Source organism: Rutidosis leptorrhynchoides, chromosome 3 (genome assembly GCF_046630445.1).
Source record: "Rutidosis leptorrhynchoides isolate AG116_Rl617_1_P2 chromosome 3, CSIRO_AGI_Rlap_v1, whole genome shotgun sequence".
In the NCBI taxonomy this organism is placed as follows: Eukaryota; Viridiplantae; Streptophyta; class Magnoliopsida; order Asterales; family Asteraceae; genus Rutidosis; species Rutidosis leptorrhynchoides.
In genome coordinates this window covers 114,201,186-114,217,425 of record NC_092335.1, presented here as the reverse complement: position 1 = coordinate 114,217,425, position 16,240 = coordinate 114,201,186, and the positions used below count along the sequence as shown (strand labels likewise).

The 16,240-nt window shown below is 37.0% G+C and overlaps 2 protein-coding genes across 2 annotated transcripts; both read right to left on the bottom strand.

Moving 5' to 3' along the window:
* Window positions 1-429: 429 nt before the first annotated feature.
* LOC139900315 (uncharacterized) lies at window positions 430-7,303 on the bottom strand. Its single transcript, XM_071883101.1, has 11 exons — window positions 7,258-7,303; window positions 7,030-7,167; window positions 6,786-6,935; window positions 6,513-6,596; window positions 6,191-6,394; window positions 6,020-6,106; window positions 5,877-5,942; window positions 4,342-5,718; window positions 3,241-3,929; window positions 2,310-3,090; window positions 430-1,724 (listed from the first exon to the last, which is right to left on the bottom strand). The coding sequence occupies exons 1-11, from the start codon at window positions 7,301-7,303 to the stop codon at window positions 430-432; spliced, it is 4,917 nt and encodes a 1,638-aa protein (XP_071739202.1).
* A 1,135-nt stretch (window positions 7,304-8,438) lies between these two features.
* LOC139900314 (uncharacterized) lies at window positions 8,439-11,341 on the bottom strand. The gene is made up of 8 exons (XM_071883100.1): window positions 11,165-11,341; window positions 10,272-10,545; window positions 10,110-10,186; window positions 9,802-10,005; window positions 9,256-9,419; window positions 9,027-9,147; window positions 8,649-8,956; window positions 8,439-8,523 (listed from the first exon to the last, which is right to left on the bottom strand). Exons 1-8 carry the CDS (start codon window positions 11,339-11,341, stop codon window positions 8,439-8,441), a joined length of 1,410 nt encoding a protein of 469 aa, XP_071739201.1.
* Between the last annotated feature and the right edge of the window lie 4,899 nt (window positions 11,342-16,240).

Genomic DNA, 16,240 nt, shown 5'->3' with positions numbered 1-16,240 from the left:
AACAGGCTCAAAATTTGCTTGCAAACCTGAAAGACAGTTAAAGAAACTTGTGTGATATAAGCTGGATACAAATCCATGTCAGGTCGAGTTTAAATGACTGAAAGTGCATGTACGCCAAAACATGGAGAAAATAATTTACCCCTTAAATTTATTTCAAAATGCCAGGCCCAGAAAGTGTGACAATAAGGAAGATCAATTTATAAAAGTGACAATACAGTGAGAAATAAAGATTTATTTTTTTTGCATAAAACACTGGATGAATAATAGGTTTCTGCAATTTACAAAACTGCTATCGACGGCCAACGGTGAACGTGGGGCCACAAAGTATGTGTTCATTACAGGTAACAGTAAAATGGTGTAACTTTAAAATAAGTACAAACATGAAATAAATATGGGATTAGGTAGACGGAAGATGTACCTGGATATAATCTAATTTAGGTTTGTGAAAATTTCCTTGTAAACCACGTTCCTTGTATGGTTATGCAATCCGTCCTTGTTTTCGTTGACCATGACTATTTTCAGACCGGCGGGGTCGGTTACTCTCGACATTGCGACGTATAGTTGCCCGTGACTAAATACTGGTTTTGGCAAGTATAGGCCGACCAATTCGAGTGATTGCCCCTGGCTTTTGTTGATCGTCATCGCGTAACATGGTTTCACGGGAAATTGAGTGCGTTGCATAACAAAAGGCCACTTGGATTGGGTAGACGTTAGGATTATTCGGTGTATTATAACCATGTTGCCAATATGGGAGCCAGTAATGATGCGAGCCTGAATAACGAATTTTTGAAAGTCCGTTATGATAAGCCGGGTTCCATTACACATGCCTTTGCTGGGGTTCAAATTGCGTAGCAACATTATTGGTTGGCCTATTTTTAGCTTCAACTTGTGAGGAGGCACACCGGGAAAATTGAGCTTATTTAAAAATTCAACTGGGTATGATTGTTGTTGGTCAAGCGCATCTGTTGATCCCTTGCATATTTCATCCGAGCTTTGAAAGGTCATTGTTTGAGATTCTAGCTTCTTAAACATATGTTTATTAATCTGGTCAGCGTCATCATTTCTTGGGGTCAAAATTGCCCTCTCACGTAAATAGTCTTCATCTCTATGTCTCTGAATGAAATCTGGAAAAACGGTGTCTACGATAGCCTCAATGGGGGGCTTCTCAGATTTAACAATAAACTCTTCTGGAATGTTTATCCATGTTGGTTCATCTTCTCCATCTTGACATAAGGCGGGGACTTTGCCATCTCCAATTTCTAGGACCCATTTATTGAATTCCCGTTTCCGAGCATCAACGCGGCCATCTACAGTGTATTCATTTACCCGCATGATTCGCGACAACCTGTGTAGTTGACAATGGTTCCATAAATCTGATCGGTTAATGCAAGCCTGGATCACCTCCTGTCTTTTGCCCTTCGGTATCACTGGTAATATCTGCCTGAAATCACCTCCTAGTAGAATAGGTATACCTCCAAAGAGCCTGCCTCTGTTTGCCTCGTCCTTTGCGGCTAAAATATCCCGCAATGTTTTATCTAACGCCTCAAATGCGAATCGTTGAGTCATGGGAGCTTCATCCCATATTATTAACCTTGCTTGTTGCATCAGGTATGCAAGGTGTGTCTTTTGTTTTATACCACATGTGCTATTTTCCATGAGTTCTAACGGGATGACAAATCGACGGTGGGCAGTCCGACCCCCTGGCAAAAGCAATGAAGCAATTCCTGCATATTAAGATTGTTAGGGTAGTTAAATTTCATTAAAAGGGTATTCGGTTGTTGTGTTATGTTTGCTGGTGACAAACTGCCCCTATCAGTTTCCATGAAATAAATATAATAATATAAGTATATGATAATGGTTTTTGGCACGTTAGGGTTCTCAACTATCTGGTAACCTAAAAATAATAATGAAGAAAGTTTTAAGGATAAAAATAATACTAAAAATAAAATACCATGTTTGCTAAAGTATATAGACTGAAAATAAATAATAGTGCATGAATCTTTAACTTTTATGTTAATAGTATATATAACTGATATGATGAAAATGGCAAATTCTTCCTAAACTACTAATAGTTTCACTGTTGACAATAAGATCTGATGCATATGTGATAGCCAATTCCATAATTATTACAATTAAAAATGGGAAAAATTATTTAATCTTTGAGAGTAAATTAGACAGTAATATAAGAGGCATGTAAAATCGTTTCAGGATGACAGTAGAAAATTTGGCCTGCTGAGGTTGTGTTGTATAGATTTAATATGAACATGATGTATATGTGTATAGATAGTAATTTTTAAGAGGAAGTGTACCTGACGAAGCCACTGCAAGAACGATCATCTTCTCGGATCTTAGTTTGGTCAGAATGGTGTTGTAAACGAAGGTTTTTCCTGTACCCCCAGGGCCATAGAGGAAAAATAGACCTCCCTTTTTTTCTGTTACAGCTGCAAGTACCGCCTGATAAATAATAAGTTGTTCCGGGTTGAGGGAGGTATACAGGTTGTTATGAAGGGTTTCCATTTCTTTAAGATTGTAGTTTAATTCTTCTCGTATAAGACGGTTGTCCAGGTGGTTCAGGAGGGATTGGTCGGGCTGTGGGAGATCCGGGTAATCCGATAAAGATTTACCATTTTTATTTAAGATTGCTTGTATTTCCACCAAGCAATAATTTCTGACCTGGGCCTCACTTAGGATTAATTCTGGGTAGTTGTACAACTTTCTTTTTTTACGCAAAATGTCATCTGCTAACGCTTCCCAGTGCTTTTCCCATAGGTTGAGCGGTTTACTAACGTTGCAAAAAAGCAAAATGGTGACAAACAAATCGCAAAGTTGTGAACCAGATGCCCACAATGTTGCCTCGGATATTGCCTCTGTCCATTCTTTATCATCATTTATCAACCCGTAGGCAAAGCAAGCATCTTTAAATGTGGGATGTAATGTTCCGTCGACTCTACGAATATCTTCAAATGATCGGGGACCTTTGACTATATTTAACAACATCCTGAGATAATAACGCTCGCCCGATGCAGGATTTGAGTACACAATACGTCCAATACACCTTCTTTGTTTTCGAGGGGCCCATTCTTTTGCGTCCTGATTCCATACGTAATGTATAGGAATTTTTGCGTATGTCAAGTTTCTTGCTTTCTGGTCTCGGTTGTTTAGTTCAAACTACTGCGTGAACATGGTTTCCATGATGCTTTCCCTATGTAACAGTGCTGGCAGGTTTTTTGAATCGTGTACGGTGATAGCCTGCTGATTTGGTAAATGGTTGGACAATTTGATAACTGATGGCTGTGAAAAGTGGATGTCAAAGGAAAACATTCTCCAAACAGCCTCGCATGGTGATAGATAGCGACAATCTAAGTAATTTTGAATTTCATCAACTTCGGTTACTTTTTCAACAGAGGAGTTTTCTATAGGAGTTAGATTTTCTTGTATCACTATTGTTGCTCGGTCGGGCCCTTTGTTTAAGTATTTAAATAAGTACTTGATAGCCCGATATCTATTACACCATTCCACATTAATATGTGCATTGTATTTGAGGAGGAGGAATCTGTTGTAAGGCACAACAAAGCTATTGTCAAGCGTATTTTTGCCTTTGCTTACTTTTTCTCCATTGTTCCTCCGCCTGTAGTTTGCGTATCCATCCTCATCTATTGTCGTTTCCGCATAATAGGGCTTAGGAAAATTTTTCGAGCATTTTCTGTTAACCATGCAAGGTGCGTCTGTATTTTTTCCTCCGCAAGGCCCATGTAACATGTACTCGGTAACAGCTTTGTACGCTTCTCGGTCATGAGTCTGAGATGGAATTTCAGCGGATATGATATCGTCAATGTCTGATGGGCTCTTGCATTTGCAATCACGGGTTAACCAAATTAACATGTGGACATGGGGCAATCCGCGTTTTTGAAATTCAATAATGTATATACCTGCAACAAAATAATTCATGGGATATTATGATCGCATTCTTTTTTAAACGAACATGAGCTCAAATAGTATTAGAATGAAGGTAGTTAAAGAAACTGTGTATGGTGTATATTTTCGTGCTAATAGTAGGTGGTCAGACGTTTACTGAAGTGTAGGGCAATTTGGTTAATGTCTCCATTATTTAGAAGTTTTGTTAATTCGTGAGTTTATTTTTTCATGATGGTTTTGCTGCTTACCAGAAACTAAGAATAAAGGGGAAAATTGTAATATGTTTAATAATTAGCAGGCCTTCTAAATTAAATACAGGCTCATGGCAGGTCTGTGAAGCAGGGTATGTAAACAAAATGTCGTCGTAATGGGGAGTTTAAAAGGTAAAAAGGTTTAATTGTGTACGTAAGGATCTAGAGGTGATACCTGCTTCTGTTGTGCCAAATATATGAGCTTTCATTATATCATTCATGAGCGAGTCAAGCTTTTGCTTAAACATTCTTGCAACAATGTCTGGCCGATCCGGTGGTCGCTGACCTTCTATATAAGACAGCATGCCTTCAATTTCTGGCCATTTAGGGTTAGATGTAAAGGTGATGAACAAATCTGGATTATCAAACTCTCGACAAAGTGCCATTGCGTCTTGGTAGTTCTGAACCATATATCGTGGGCTACCGGTATGTGAAGCTGGTAGAATGATTCTTTTTCCTATTGACGTCGCCTTCGTGTCGCCGCGCGTAACAGCGTCACACACATTATTATATAGGTCGAGGCGTAGCTCATTTTGGTGATTCCTTAGCCATTTAAGACTTTGTTCTTCTACAGCTGTGTATGCATCGACTAAATATTGTTGAAATAAACGTCCACCTCTAAGTAGGGTGGTGCCTTCATTTTCACGTTGCTGAATCATATAGCAATAGAACTCGCGCATGGTGACAAACTCTCTATTAGTTTTCCGTCGTCCATTGTTACTACGATAGGGGATTTCTTCGTGATACCCTGTTTCGCCGTATGGAAATAATAAAGGGTATTGCAACGCCATATATAGTTGGTGCAGTTCTGATATCCTTTTCGGCGGGTAATTTTTTTCCTGCACAATGATATCCCTTGAAGCTGTACACTGCCCAAAGTCACTTGTTATCAATGCGGCTACCTCAGCTACGGTAGGGGTGTTATATTGCCGTGAGTGTGTCACCTTAGCAAGCAACCGCAGCTGAAATTCCGATGATCTATTGTTAGTAGACCAATCGCGTGCCATCCGAAATGCTTGAGCAACAACACTGTATTGATTCAGCATGTTGATTAGGTTGTTGGTTATGTTTTCGTCAAGCGAGTGTCGGGTCTCGGAACTTACAAAGGCAGACATCCGGTTCCTCGCCTCATGTTCTGTATCAAAAAAATATAGTTGTGCATATCGTGGATGTCCTCCTTCTGCAGGCAAAAGGGACCCAATTTTATGATATGTTTGACCGCTTATTCTAAATGTATAAGGTCCTCGCCCATGATTGACTGAATGGTCAATTCGTGCACCGAACGATGTAAAAGAGAACATGCTGTTGTAAATGCGTATTTGCTCTCTAAATTTTGCCGTCGTAGTGGCTGTGTAGTCCAGCAATGTCTTCAACAACATAGGAGGGTCCTTGAGCTTGGGTAGAAGCAGTTTTCCATTTTGACAACAAAGGGAAAAAGTTGGGTTGGCGGTTTTTTTGGGTTTATTACTCCTCTCTTCATACCACATTGTTGCATTGCAATGTATGCATTTAAACGTAGGTGGTCCGTGGTTATAGTAAGACACTTGTGAACCTGCCATATAAATTAAGTACTTTTTAGATGGCTTAATAAGTATTATAAGCTGAGCAGTGGTGTTGGTAATCGCCAATAACGGGTGGGTGTGTTTGACGAATGTAATTTAATTTTAAAGCTAGTGTGGCAATTAGTGGTGATAACACAAAACAAATTACCTGAAGACATAGCCGCACGCTTTATAGTGCCCCTTTGATGAGCGGTGGGATCGCCATGTTTTATTCCTGTTTAAGAGAAAGTGGATTTTAGATGATGATAATCGGGATCGGGGGAAAGGGTACAATTTAAAGATGGAAGCAACCTGTTACTGTGGAGGGTGTCTTTTGAGGGCCTGATGGGTGGGGTGTGCCTGTTGAATTATGTTCAGCATGAGGGATGGTTATAATTCCTAAATAGACAATATATGTGCACTTTTGAACAATACATATAAACTGTTTTGCGTGACAACTTGTATCGTAAAATGCAGAATTACCCGTGATAGGCGGAGCGGGATGCTCAATAATCCTCAGACCGACAAAACTCTGAATTTGACCATGCATCTTTGTGTTGGCTGCTTCTATAATGAGGCTATGGTGAAGGATATCGGAAAAAGATAGCAAGCTTTCGTTGGTCTTAAGTTTTCCTGCAGGAGTAATACGCAGATCAAATGTAGGGCTTGCATTGTTGTAAGTGAATGCTGTGTGTTGGAATACGTTAACATCATTTATAAAAAGGCTGAATATCTATAATTCCTATATGCACAATATGTGTAAACTTTTTAACTTTAAAAGTTGTAGCCTAGAATATAGAATCACCAGCGTAAGGCGGAACAGGGCGGTCAATAATTTTCAGACCAACAAAACTCTGAATATGGCCATGCATCCTCGTGTTGGATGATTCTATAATGAGGTTATGGTGAAGGAAATTAGAGAACGATAGTAATCTGTCGTTGGCTTTTAGTTGTCCTACGCGATAAATGCATAGATCAAATGCAGGGTTCGTGTTAGTAGAAGCGAACAATGTGTGCTGAAATACTTTGACATGATTTACAAATACCCAGAATATGGACTCCTTTCATTTAGACTTACCGGGGTGTGTAGGGACCGCCGGGTCAATATATCGAAGGCCAACAAAACTCTGTACGTGACCATGCTTAGGCGTGCTGATGGATACTATATTGATAGAATGGTCTAGAATGTTGGAGAAGGATAGGAGCTCTTCGGTGGCTATGGGGTTCCCTGCGCGGGAAATGGTTAATTTGAAAGCAATGGTGGCTGACCAGAGCCATATTATATGCCATCAAAATATATTTTTACAATGTTTAGAAGTAACCTGATTCTAGAATGAATGGTTCAGTTAATTTGAGAACGCAATAAGGTTTTGCTTTTCCTACTCCTGTTCTGGTTTCCGATGAGTAAATCGATAGTGAGTAATTAGCAAATCCTGAGTGTGTTAGACGGGTGCTAGAGCCTGATAATCACAATGAAACAACAAATGAGGAATTCATATGTATCAAATGCGAGAAAATTGATTAAACCTTTTGAGGAATGTATATCGTACCTGAAGTCATGTGTGTGTGGGAGGATCCAAATTGGTTGCCTGCCATGTGAGATATTGGGTGATACTTCTGCAAACTTAGACTTATATATAGTGAGAATTAAATATGAGTAGAGACTTCTCCTTTCCATATGGTCTTTCATTTTCCTTTTCACATTTAATAGGAGGGGAGGTTATTAATGCAAAGGGTGAAAAGGATGCCAAGGGTTGAAAAAGGGGACCATGAGGCATCATATTATCTTCCCACATCCAGTTGTGTAAAGTAACTGTAAGCATAGAAACCACAATTAGCCAGCTGGTTTGTAAAAATATTATACATATACATTTAGGAATTATACAAATACATTTAATCACTTCAGGAATTATATATATAGATTTAGAAAATAGCCCCGAGTTAACTGAATATATAGGTTGGAGGGCATACCTTGGAAGAATAGGGCAATGTAAGCCATTGGTAGCTGGAGAAGTGGAGATTTAGCTCTTTAATAATCTGAGAGATCATGTGATCTGTCAAGTGTGGCGCCGATGTATGTGCTACACGAAACCCTAAAGGTTCAGCCCATCATAAACTGAAGTATGAGAATGCCGTGTGGTCAGGTTATGTGGGTCGTTGCCTCGACACGGCCATTTATATATTTAAGTTAACCATGTTCAAAACAAACATGGATAAATCCAATGCAAACAAACTAATCCTATAAAACATGCATACATGGATAAAAACCAGTTGGTTTCGATTCACATCTGATATTTACTTCGGCCTTTATTAGCTAGCTGAGCATACACAGCTATATAAGGGCCTTGAGTCGATAACGGGATCAGAATAACCGCAAATGAACAAATGCCATATATGGTGAAATCAATATGTGTACAATGCATGGATACACGTTCGCATTCTAAAGAGATAGGTACTTATTATTAGTAGTTGGGCAACTGAACAATGAGCATGCGATACACAAAGGTAACCATAATGCAAAGAGATAAAAAACAACATCACAAACATAATGGAAAATTGTACCAATACAAACTTTATTGAAAACATTCAAAACCAGGGGGGATAATGTTATTTGTTGCAGGCGAAAAACGCCAAGAACATAACGGAAAACGAAATTGTGCTTACAAACGTAAAAGCATCAAATTATAACTCTGTTTGTGGAGTCATTTATTTTAGGGGTGCATCTCCCTTTTTATTCATTTTTCTGGACCTCCTTATCTTCACCGGTTGCTGTTTTGGGGGGATGCTCGTCTTCCGAATCAGACGTTACAATAAACCTGTAGGTCAATACAATGATTAGTATAACACTGAGACCGACACTGGGAAAGCACATGCACAATTTTTGACGCGTGGTTGTAGATGTGTGTATGGGTGTGCATAACCAAATTAAGTAGTTGGTTACCTTCGATGGCTTGGACGCTCTGAATCCTTGGGTGGAGTAGGCACATCGATTTCACGCTTAACCCCCTTTGAGGTTGAATGAAGGGGAGTGCTCGATTCAGCAACGGATTCAGCAACTGCAGGTATGGTATCCTCTGTAACATCCAAAGTAGGTGGGGTTTCGGGTACCGGCTCATCCAAGTAAACCTTAATGCAATTGAAACTTTCAAACGTCCCATGCTCATAATGGGAGCCTGTCTTTATCAATACAACATGTGTGGTGCCCAATAGATTTGCGAGTGCATTTGGTAACACGGTTGTGCAGGTTTCCTATGTTTATGCAAAAATAAAATGGGGTTAGTAACAAAGAAAAATAAGAGGCGAAAAAGCAGGCTCTTACTTCGTCTTGTTCAGCCATCAAACATGGTGCTGTAGTCTGAGTCAACTGTTCAGCGGTTTCATCGAAGAAAACAATAACAGTTTCCGCAGTCGCATCGCGGACTTCGCATTGTACCCTGAACCTGGAAATGTTACATGAAGCTGAATGTAACGTTTACCATTGAATAATTAACCAGCGGGAAAGCGTTGCTCGAGTTGTTGATAGGAGGATAGGTTTAGATATTAAATACCGTGTAATTGGCTCAGGGATAAGCTTGGCGCATGATTCACACCAATAGCCACCAAACTGCCGCGTTATGCCCTTTTTCGCCTGACAAATACTGCAGGTGGTGTAATGCCACCCGTTCTTCATGCGAATATTCATGAGTTCAACTTTACACTTGAAAACGTCAGCCTGCAATTTAAGAAGTCAACTTGCTTATATTATATGTGGGTAAACAAAAGTGGCTGATAACAAAAGGGGAGACGGCGTTTGTAGGTAAGCTTACGGAATTGTGTTTCCCTTTCCGGGCTAGCGCAAGGAGATCAGCAAGCGTGCCCTCTTTGGGGGCGGGTAATGGCGCCCGGCAAGTGGTTCTTCCTCATCATCACATATCTGGACTCCGCTGAACAAAATATTTTCTTGTGTTTAGTAGCATTTTTAGATTTGTTATGCAAACAATATGTTACGTAATGAACCGACATAAACCTTATTTTGTTGATGAAATCAGTGAGGGTTGGTATTTCGACGTCATTTAGAATCATAGTGGACGATGTGCTTGAGAGTGCCTTAGTACCTGCAGAGGTAGGCCGGCAATGGATGAGTATTTGCAATGTAATAGTACATCGAGGAATGGACTTAGAAGTGGAGAATACCGTAGTGGTTTTGTTTCACGGAAACGGAGCTCAAAATGATGCAATATTGGCCGGGTGACGGTGGCTTCTTCTGCAGGAAAGAACTCCCAAGGTTTCCCCATAATGTGACCCTTACTCGTTGACCCCTGCAAACCCAAAGAAGGGGTAACATCAAATTAGGGAATAATATGTAAGTAGTATGTTTAGTAATCAAATAGCCAGCTGCATGTGTTAAGTACCGTTCGTTTGCAAGCTCGAATTCTAGAGCGCTGGTGCCCTGTTTAGGGGTCTGGGGTGAGCCCACATTAAGAACACATCCAACAGCATCTATGTCAAATTTGATAAGTTAGGGTCTACTATCTGTGGAGTAAACTTTTAACAGAAGTAGGTGAGGAAACTTTAAAAGGCATACCAATCAAGTATTTTCCCTCGGTAGGTTCCAAGGCGTCAAATGCAATGCACTTGAAAGGATGGCGGATGAACCCAGATAAACCTTCGATTGCTTGTCTCCTGAGAAAGGTGGATCCCTGCAACTGGATAAGGAACTTGTTGTCCTTCAGTATACGGTAAGTGTCTCTATTCGGAATCACTTCAAAATTCTTTAACAAATACACTGAGCCCTCTTTAAGCCTTGGAATAAAACAATGGGCCACAGTGTTTTTGGCAGTCAACTGAACAACATTCCCCTAAACAACATGGGATACATGTCAGCATTATACATATAAAATGAGGGCCTAGAGTGACACATTTTTCAAAATAAAGACAAAATAAAGACAGCCCTACTCTAGCAGCTGCGTTTGTCTAATACATATTTTTTTATAGGCAACAACCACAAACTGTTAGAAATAGGAAGAATTGTGAAACATGTAATGGCAGGCAATTGTATCTTAAAATAAACATCTACTTCTGATGTATATGTGCACACATATATGTATTTATAAACAAAGAAACCTACCCAAATATATATATATATATATATATATATATATATATATATATATATATATATATATATATATATATATATATATATATATATATATATATATATATATATATATATATATATATATATATAGACACACATATATGTAAAACATGTTTGATGTATTATATCGGGCAAAAAATGAAACACTACTAATGGACAGCACTAGCCTGTATAAATGTAGTATATGGTGCTTTTGAAAATTAACCAACACAAATACATGGGGACATCGAGATAACAGCCAGAGGATAACTATTCTATACATATAGATAAATATGATTATATACAAAATAATAAACAATGTAACTGGGAAAATGCACCTTCTCATCAGAAGCTATAAAATCAGTGCTGAGATATTTACCGTAGACTGTGTGCGTATCCCATGTCCTACAGATCATGACCTTAACGACCGCGTCCTGACCTACCTGCAATTCATCAAGGTAAACATAAGTGCGCTGAACGGCCTGGGCAATGGAGTTTTCAGTAGGTAGTGCCATTTGAAGATGGGTTGTGCTTAATAATGTATAATAATGCAATATGGATTGTGCTTGATAAGGGATAATACTACTATATATGATAACAATTTATAGGCCTAGATGGAACACGATGAACAGCATCAGACCTGAAAATCATAATTGAAAAGGCATTTGAAAGGGCTTTCATAACAAATTCCCAACTTAATTTAAGGGAGTTACGAATCAAAATTTAATTCTACAAACAGAATCGTATTAATTACCGGAATTAATAATGGCGGGTCGGATCTATGAGGAAGGCGAACGGACCGTCACCGGAATTGAAGGGAATGTAACCTACAATTGCATCCTTAGAGGAGGAGACCCGGCGGCCGATTGCATGTAGGTTGCGAGCCCATTTGCCGGCGTCGGCACACGTCATTGAAGGTAGGAGATGAACGTGGCGGTTATACAGTGATAGATTATGACAATTGATTTTGATTTTTAAAAAACAAACCTAAGTACAAATACCTTTAATGACTTCCGGAAGTAATATAGATGTACTTATATATAGATAAAAAAAATTGATTAATATTATAAATAATTTGGCAATTACCGAGTGACTTTTACCACCTATATTATAGATTTTTTTAATATAATTGAATTACCATGGAGTTAAGTGGTGAAGATGGGTAAAAAAAAAGTTAAATTCATGGAGTTAATAAACTAATTAATGGAGGTGGGAGTCAATATTAGTTATATATAGTTATATATAGATGTATATACGCATGTGCGTGTGTGGTTCTTAACTTGCAAAACGATTTAAGCTCCTGGATATCAAAAACACCACAACTACATAGTTTGATTAAATTAAAGAATTGAAGATTAAAAGGTTTAGGTGTTGGTCTGCGCATGTGTGTGTTTAATTGTTACAAAAATTAGGAAGTTAAACAAAATAGAGATAACTACTTATCGAACCCTCGCTTCGCGCCGGGGGTTCGATTTTCAATGTATTTTATTGTGTTTAGTTTGTAAAATTATTTCGTGGCTAACAATCATGTCGTTGAAGCGCAACTCGAGTCGAACTAAAAGGTATAACCCATCAAAGATTTAAATGTTATTTTACATCTTCGCGTTTCGCTATGGAATTGTCGGCTTTTAAAAATTTAACGCAAAATCAACGTACATGAAAAGTACCTCAAATATTTAGCGTTTTTTAAAAGCATCCGTTTTGCCTATAGTTAGTGACATTGTGTTCCTAAAATTATTTCGAGTTTAGCGATATTGTCGGAAAAATTTAACTCGTTGCGAGCGAGAATATATGTCCCGTTGAATATTTGGGTGGAGTTTAGTTAAGATTTTTTATGAAAATAGTTATTTGACACTTTACCCCCCTGTTTAGGGGGTCGGTTTTATTTTTTGAACAAAGTTGGGGGGCTTTATTTGAGAAAAGGAAGAAAAAAGTAAAAAAAAAAAAAGATGATAGGACGAAAATGCCCCTGATTATTATTCATCATTTTTGCCTAATAGTTAAAAGGAAGAAAAAAGTAAAAAAAAAAAAGGTGAAAGGACGAAAATGCTCCTATTTACTATTCACCATTTTTGTCTAATAGTTAATATAGTAATAGTAATTACACAAGGACTAACACGTATACATCCACACACTAGTCCACCGCCCCACCTTTAAATATCTAAGTTAAACTGGTATTTTACCTGTAATTTGAAACACAACGTACCTCGTTAAGCCGTCCTAACGAGTTCTAAATCACACAAACAAATATTTTCTGTGATCATCGTCATAAGCGCTTTCATACGCTCTCATAATAGATTACCAACTCATAATTTATTATTTTACTCCTTATAATTAATTCATACAATTTACCCATAATCTAAATATCATATTTAAATTATAATAATATATAAAATAAAATACACAATATACCTATTTCATCTGGGCTCATAACTAGGGTGTTACAATTCCAATGCCTTTGTCATGAAATTAGATAACATATTGTTGACTCAACATTCAGTTTCAAATATGTACCAAGTAGCAGCCGTATATATGTATTAAGTATAATAGCTATGTATGGAATGTTTATACATGAAATGTCCCGTTCTTATTGATTAAAAACGTTCCATATTAATTGATTTCGTTGCGAGGTTTTGACCTCTATATGAGACGTTTTTCAAAGACTGCATTCATTTTTAAAACAAACCATAACCTTTATTTCATAAATAAAGGTTTAAAAAGCTTTACGTAGATTATCAAATAATGATAATCTAAAATATCCTGTTTACACACGACCATTACATAATGGTTTACAATACAAATATGTTACATCGAAATCAGTTTCTTGAATGCAGTTTTTACACAATATCATACAAACATGGACTCCAAATCTTGTCCTTATTTTAGTATGCAACAGCGGAAGCTCTTAATATTCACCTGAGAATAAACATGCTTTAAACGTCAACAAAAATGTTGGTGAGTTATAGGTTTAACCTATATATATCAAATCGTAACAATAGACCACAAGATTTCATATTTCAATACACATCCCATACATAGAGATAAAAATCATTCATATGGTGAACACCTGGTAACCGACAATAACAAGATGCATATATAAGAATATCCCCATCATTCCGGGACACCCTTCGGATATGATATAAATTTCGAAGTACTAAAGCATCCGGTACTTTGGATGGGGTTTGTTAGGCCCAATAGATCTATCTTTAGGATTCGCGTCAATTAGGGTGTCTGTTCCCTAATTCTTAGATTACCAGACTTAATAAAAAGGGGCATATTCGATTTTTAATAATTCAACCATAGAATGTAGTTTCACGTACTTGTGTCTATTTTGTAAATCATTTATAAAACCTGCATGTATTCTCATCCCAAAAATATTAGATTTTAAAAGTGGGACTATAACTCACTTTCACAGATTTTTACTTCGTCGGGAAGTAAGACTTGGCCACTGTTGATTCACGAACCTATAACAATATATACATATATATTAAAGTATGTTCAAAATATATTTACAACACTTTTAATATATTTTGATGTTTAAAGTTTATTAAGTCAGCTGTCCTCGTTAGTAACCTACAACTAGTTGTCCACAGTTAGATGTACAGAAATAAATCGATAAATATTATCTTGAATCAATCCACGACCCAGTGTATACGTATCTCAGTATTGATCACAACTCAAACTATATATATTTTGGAATCAACCTCAACCCTGTATAGCTAACTCCAACATTCACATATAGAGTGTCTATGGTTGTTCCGAAATATATATAGATGTGTCGACATGATAGGTCGAAACATTGTATACGTGTCTATGTTATCTCAAGATTACATAATATATAATACAAGTTGATTAAGTTATGGTTGGAATAGATTTGTTACCAATTTTCACGTAGCTAAAATGAGAAAAATTATCCAATCTTGTTTTACCCATAACTTCTTCATTTTAAATCCGTTTTGAGTGAATCAAATTGCTATGGTTTCATATTGAACTCTATTTTATGAATCTAAACAAAAAAAGTATAGGTTTATAGTCGGAAAAATAAGTTACAAGTCGTTTTTGTAAAGGTAGTCATTTCAGTCGAAAGAACGACGTCTAGATGACCATTTTAGAAAACATACTTCCACTTTGAGTTTAACCATAATTTTTGGATATAGTTTCATGTTCATAATAAAAATCATTTTCTCAGAATAACAACTTTTAAATCAAAGTTTATCATAGTTTTTAATTAACTAACCCAAAACAGCCCGCGGTGTTACTACGACGGCGTAAATCCGGTTTTACGGTGTTTTTCGTGTTTCCAGGTTTTAAATCATTAAGTTAGCATATCATATAGATATAGAACATGTGTTTAGTTGATTTTAAAAGTCAAGTTAGAAGGATTAACTTTTGTTTGCGAACAAGTTTAGAATTAACTAAACTATGTTCTAGTGATTACAAGTTTAAACCTTCGAATAAGATAGCTTTATATGTATGAATCGAATGATGTTATGAACATCATTACTACCTTAAGTTCCTTGGATGAACCTACTGGAAAAGAGAAAAATGGATCTAGCTTCAATGGATCCTTGGATGGCTCAAAGTTCTTGAAGCAAAATCATGACACGAAAACAAGTTCAAGTAAGATCATCACTTGAAATAAGATTGTTATAGTTATAGAAATTGAACCAAAGCTTGAATATGATTATTACCTTGTATTAGAATGATAACCTACTGTAAGAAACAAAGATTTCTTGAGGTTGGATGATCACCTTACAAGATTGGAAGTGAGCTAGCAAACTTGAAAGTATTCTTGATTTTATGAAACTAGAACTTTTGGAATTTATGAAGAACACTTAGAACTTGAAGATAGAACTTGAGAGAGTTCAATTAGATGAAGAAAATCGAAGAATGAAAGTGTTTGTAGGTGTTTTTGGTCGTTGGTGTATGGATTAGATATAAAGGATATGTAATTTTGTTTTCATGTAAATAAGTCATGAATGATTACTCATATTTTTGTAATTTTATGAGATATTTCATGCTAGTTGCCAAATGATGGTTCCCACATGTGTTAGGTGACTCACATGGGCTGCTAAGAGCTGATCATTGGAGTGTATATACCAATAGTACATACATCTAAAAGCTGTGTATTGTACGAGTACGAATACGGGTGCATACGAGTAGAATTGTTGATGAAACTGAACGAGGATGTAATTGTAAGCATTTTTGTTAAGTAGAAGTATTTTGATAAGTGTATTGAAGTCTTTCAAAAGTGTATAAATACATATTAAAACACTACATGTATATACATTTTAACTGAGTCGTTAAGTCATTGTTAGTCGTTACATGTAAGTGTTGTTTTGAAACCTTTAGGTTAACGATCTTGTTAAATGTTGTTAACCCAATGTTTATAATATCAAATGAGATTTTAAATT